This window comes from Spinacia oleracea, chromosome 5 (assembly GCF_020520425.1).
Source record: "Spinacia oleracea cultivar Varoflay chromosome 5, BTI_SOV_V1, whole genome shotgun sequence".
NCBI lineage: Eukaryota > Viridiplantae > Streptophyta > Magnoliopsida > Caryophyllales > Amaranthaceae > Spinacia > Spinacia oleracea.
In genome coordinates this window covers 83,322,356-83,328,355 of record NC_079491.1, presented here as the reverse complement: position 1 = coordinate 83,328,355, position 6,000 = coordinate 83,322,356, and the positions used below count along the sequence as shown (strand labels likewise).

Genomic DNA, 6,000 nt, shown 5'->3' with positions numbered 1-6,000 from the left:
GAAACTATGCTCCCTAATTTTCTAAAAATCTAATTATGATATTCTAAAATTCAACTCTCTCAAATAAAATTGAAAAAGCTATTTACATGTTTCCCTAAATAGCAACTTAAAATTCAAACAAACCCAGCCCGCGTCGATGTTCGGTCGCACAGACCCTCTGTGCGATCGAACGGAGTAGAAACGTGTGGGCACACATAATCCTTGTGCGAGCAAACAGAGCGAAGAATAATTTCCTTCGCCATGTTCGACCGCACGAAATTTCTGTGCGATCGAACAAACCTGCCTTAGCCAAATTCTTCAAAATCTTCAGTGTGGTCGCACAACAATTTCGTGTGGGCGCACCAATTCTTGTGCGGGCGAGTGATTTCCTGTGCGATCGAATCCAAACTCTGGGGACATTTTGTGCAGAAATTCCATTTTGTACGATCGTTGAACAGAACACGACCGCACAAGGGCTCCTTTGTGCGATCGAACAAGAAAGTTGTTCGATCGCACAACACTACTTCTTCCTCCAGTTCACCTTTTCTTCACTGCCCGGGCGCACAAGATCATGTTCGGTCGCACAACTCTGCTTTTTGCTCCAATCTACTTGGGTTTCCACCATTTTTTCCACAAGATTCACCTATAATGCAGATGATGGAAAGAAAACATAAAAATGCTATGAAAAACTATATAAACTACGAAAATCATAATAAAACTAACATGAAAACCTAAGCTAGGAGCGACATAAATGTCGCTCATCATCCTGAATTTGTATACATTTGAGAGCTTCAAAGTTTTTGAACTTTTGAATTAATTCTTGATTTTCTAAAACTAACAATTTATTTTTTAAAAATAATAATTAATAGAATATATCCCTATTGCTATGGTGTATCATCCCTCATAAATCCATCGCGCTTTACTAAAATTGTGCAAAAGATACAATCACTGGCTATAGTTCCCCATTTATTAGCGATTACAAAATCCCAATTCACAATTAGCGATAGAATAAGCGGACAAATATGTTGGTAATTAGTGACAGAATCTGTAAAATTCAGATGCGGAAATCAGTTATTATTAGCGTTTATGATGGGTGATGAAGGATATCAGACAATCAATTATTATTAGTCATTCTTACGAATGAGGGATGATACATCCCTAGCTTAGTAGCTTAGCTTACCTAATATACTTTGTAATCTAGCTAGGAGTATCTTTTGACTAATTCAATTGTAATATTTAGCTTAAAAGATATGCAAAAACTGATTATTAAATAATGAATTTTTGTTATGGAAATAATAAGTCAATTGGGTAATAAGCTAATAAGACATCTTGAAAATCACAAAAAATCAATCGAGCAAATTCATTATAGAAACAAAAGTAAATTAGGTAGTAATACACAATCTTTCAATAAAAAATTCCATTGTAAACCCATAATTTTTGGCGATTGAAACTTGCTGGCATTATCATTCATTGACTAACAAGAAAATTCAATAAGAATTGAAAATTACCAAAAATGTGTTAATCAAATATTGACATACAAATCAGTGGCCTTCATACCAAAGGTAATCCCCTGATGCGTGGCTCCAACATTTTATTACTATGTACAATGTTTTCTCATACGATTATAGTCTTTAAAAGAAAGTATAATTTTTAATCTGATAAAGTTACAGTGTTTTATTTATTTCTCATTAAACAGATTTGTTGATTTCTTTTTATGGAATAATATAGAGTGTTCATATCATAATTATTAATAAGTTGTAATTTTGATTCTACATCCATCACATGTATGTTTATGCAAATGTTATAGTTCGTTGCTCACCTTGATATCCATCCTCAAATTTAATTAAAATACACTATCTTATATGCTTAGTTTCTTTACTTTGGCATTATAGTTTAGGTTTCAATTCTCTAAAGGCACAAGTATTAAATTGTTTTACTAATTGAATATATTTAAATAGGGATGATAAATAATTTTCTTTAGATGAACTTTGGGAATAAATGTTGTGACATATTATTTTTGGTGATGAGTTGTAATAAAACAATTTAAAGTTCTGATATTATATCGCACGCATCGCGTGCATATAAAACTAGTTCCATATAAAGTGGCAATCTTTAAAAATTATTGGATTAAAATTTTGATTAGATTCGTTAATTTTAATCAACACTTAAACCAAATTGGTAAAAATCTGAAATTTAAATGTTTAGAACGATTTAAAGTTTTAGATTCGATTATCAAAACGTTCAAATTTTTTGTTGACATTGTTCGTTCGTTAAAATTTGAATAAAGTTAGCCTAAATTTAATAAATTTAACAAAATCGGATTGTTGTTAAAAATTAATTAAATCGTAAAGTTGTTATTTTTCGAAAATAAAAATTGTTAATTTTGTGAAAAATAACTAGATGCAAATATGTTCGTGAAATTGATTTTTTTTAATTAGTTGGTTTGTTTACACGAACCAAAGGCACACACAAAGGGGTGTGTGGACGTGTGGCTCGTCGTAGCCACGCGGGCTGCCTCCCCATAGCCGAGCCACAACAACGCGGGCAGCAGCAAGCGAGCTGCGTGCCGCGCGCACTGGGGCGGATTGAGCGAGCAAGGCAGCAAGCCTTGGCTTGCGAGCTGCGAGCAAGCAAGGGCGAGCTACCTTGCCTTGTTGCGCGCAGCACGAGCACCACAGCGACACAGCAGTGCTACATAGCAGCAACGAGACAGACAGAAGAGGACAGAAGGGGGCGAGCTGACGGCGGTGATCGGAAGAGAGGAAGAAACAAGGTGGGTTCAGCGTTTCTAGTGGCTGTTTTTGGTGGTTTCCGGTGGTAGTTAATGGTGGTGGTGGTGTTTTAAAACTGGAACGAAGGTGATGGTGAAGAACACCATGTTTATCAATGGTGAAAACTTGGAATTTGAGTTTGCAAATTCTGAAAAAACTAAGAAGCTATTTATACAAGTGGGATTGAACAATTTACGTAATTGATGATCTAATTTGCGAGAAATCTAGATGACAAATGTAAGAAAATAGGAAAACGGGGGTGATGAGTAATGAAAGCTAGTAATTTAGGGGAGTGAATCAGCAAGGCTAGAGACATTAGATAGAATAGATGGCAAGCACCATGGCTGCCAGTTGCCCAAGTTGCACGAGAGAGAAGAGTAGAAAAGAAGGGTTGACTTGGTTTCAATGGTCAAAAGGGCATTTTGGTAAATCTGCAATGTGGGGCAAATTTTCATAATTTTATTGCTATTTTTGGAATTGGAAAAGAAAATGGAAAAATGACTTAGAATAAGTTAATTTCCAAAATAATTCTTGTTATAAAGTGCTAAAAAAATAAATTTTGTTTTCGTATACAATTTATCGTGACTAATAATCTTTTTATAAATTACGAAATATAATTTTAAAATGTAACTAAGCTTGTAAATATGAAATTAAATTGTAAAATCTGAAAAATAAATATATCGTGTAAAAATATTAAAATTCTCAATTCAAATAAAATTTTCGTTAATCAAAACTAAAGTTCAAAAATTAGGTCTTAAAACGATTTTAAGCTAAATAAAAATAATTAAGCATAATTAATCGAGTTTTAATTGTATCGACAACAACATTCTTTTTATTAAAGCAATAATAGTAATAAAATTATAGTGATAATAACAATGATATAAATATATACCAATATTTAATAATAGTAATAGTAATAGTAATAATAATAATAATAATAATAATAATAATAATAATCTGGTCTGATCTGATATGGTCTGGTCTGGTCTGATCTGAACTTATTTTTTCTGATCTGATTTGAACTTATTTTTCTTGATCTGATCTGATCTGATCTAATTAAATCTGAAATAAATAATAAGGTCATGAAATAAGGTGAACTAAATAGGGCCTTACTCCCAAGACCCAAATTTGGATGTGATTTACACTCTGCTCCCCGTTTAGCTCATGTGCCTACTTTAAAACCCCCATACTTCATTGGACTAGTAGAAGTTGGGCAGAAGGATGGGCTATGAAGAGGCCCACTTAACAAAAGATAACTTGATAAGGCTGGTAAGTGGTAACCCATTTCAAGACTAGCAATAGGCTGCAATACTAACCATAGAAGGAGGAAGATAAGAATACATTCATACAACAAGAAGAAAGAAGCTCCACAAAGAATTTCACAATCTTCTCCCTTTCTGAATCAAATAAAATCATGAATACTACTTTGATTAAATCCCAAATATTAAATCAATTCTTCCCAACACAAATCAAATCTATCCCAAACCCAAAATCCTCATCTTTCAATAACTTTTCTTCATATGATTCCCCTGCATTTCTAAGACATGGAAACCCCAATTCCCTTTCCCTTTCCGCAAAAAACAAATACTGGGTGATACAATCACAGAGCAAGGAACAAGAAGAAGGAATCGATGAAGAGTTGAAAAAACGTTTACTGGTGTTCAGTGGAGCTACTTCAATTGGGATTTTGCTGATGATGATGGGCCAAGATAAGGCATGGGCTTTAGGCCCAGAAGGTCCATTAATGGAGGAATTCTGGGAGAATGTAAGAAGGTATGCATTGTATGCACTTACTGTAAGTACTGGGGTTCTTTATGCAGTTTTACAGCCTATTTTTGAGCTGCTTAAGAACCCAATCTCTGCAGTTCTGGTTGTCATTGTCATAGGTGGCTCCTTTTTCATCGTTTCTCAAATTGTTTCTGCTATGGTTGGCGTCTCCGACTTCTCTTATCAATACGCTTATTAGACATAGACGAGTCTGTGTAATAATTCAAGTTTTACGATTTATGAATAGTATTTTTAAAGGTCGTTGAGCTTGAGGTTAAGTGAGGTTGTGCACTTGTACTTTAAAGTTGTTCATTCTCAATTTAGTTATTTACCTAGTCGAAGTTAGTGTGTTGATGTTCAATTGAAATGATAATTGATAACTTACCTACAATAAATGTAAATTTGAAGTGATAAATACACACTTGAAAGTTGAAACATGCCGAGTATTTTGTTGTTCAAGCCAGGTTTGATAAGAAATTTCCAAGCACAAGCCGGGCTTTCACTTTCCCTATTCAAACTTGGCTCGTTTAAGTTTTCCATTGTTCAATCTTAGCTCACGAGTCGCTAGTTTAATTCGACCTCAAGCTAAGCCAAGCTATATTAACAAAGCCAAGATTTTAGTAAACGAGCCAAGCGTTAGAAGATTGGAAATTTAGAATGAAGGATTAGGTGAATGATAGGCAGAGAGCCGTGGTTTCTGTGAATTGTAAAACTTACAGGGTTTTGACCTTTAATCACGATTTTGGGATATCAGAGTAATAAACATAAATAGTTTTGATAGTTTCTGTGAACATGAATGGACTATTTGCGATCCTAAACAAGCCGAACACCAAGTTGTTTGAGCTAGTATCATTTACTGTTACTCCGTATTAAACAAGCTTTAAATTTTGTTTGGACTCGTTTATTTTGTTAATGACCGAGCTTGCTCAATAGAATATGGGCTCATCCGCAATACAAATTTTAGAGATATTGGTATGAATAAGCAAATAATTAAGTAATAATTAAAACGACTTAAGAAGAAATAAAGATAAACATGTTGGAACTTATACTTTAGTATAAGTTGTTAGTTAGTTTAGGAAGTTTGTTACTAGAATACTAACTTGTACATATGTTAGTATAAATACCTAAGCTTGTATTATTTTCATTAATCACACAATTAATACAAAATGTAGTCCATTACATCTCTCTCAAAGCTCACGAGCTTCCAAGGCTCAACAATGGCTTCTTGCTTTCTTCTTCCTTTCTTCTTCCTATTTCCTCAATTCTAACATGGTATCAGAGCGGGAACGATCCCGACTCTACGATTCCGCATAAAATTTCCGTTCGGTTCAACTCATCAATTTTTCCCCAATTTTTTCTGCTTCGAATTTAATTTTTGGTTGAATTGAGTCAAAATTCGACGAATTAGGATGTAATTCGTCCTAATATCTCTTAATTCCGCTCACAAATCTTATTTCCAACCTTGAATCAAACGATTTTGATT

The 6,000-nt window shown here is 33.8% G+C and overlaps 1 protein-coding gene across 1 annotated transcript; it reads left to right on the top strand.

Moving 5' to 3' along the window:
* The first annotated feature begins 4,065 nt into the window (after positions 1–4,065).
* Positions 4,066–4,858, top strand: LOC110797222 (uncharacterized). The gene has a single exon (XM_022002314.2). The coding sequence runs from the start codon at positions 4,165–4,167 to the stop codon at positions 4,714–4,716; it is 552 nt and encodes a 183-aa protein (XP_021858006.2). The 5' UTR covers positions 4,066–4,164; the 3' UTR covers positions 4,717–4,858.
* Positions 4,859–6,000: the final 1,142 nt, after the last annotated feature.

Bases quoted from the DNA above. Each gene is read 5' to 3' on its own strand.
- LOC110797222 (XM_022002314.2), top strand. From the start codon at position 4,165: ATGAATACTACTTTGATTAAATCCCAAATATTAAATCAATTCTTCCCA.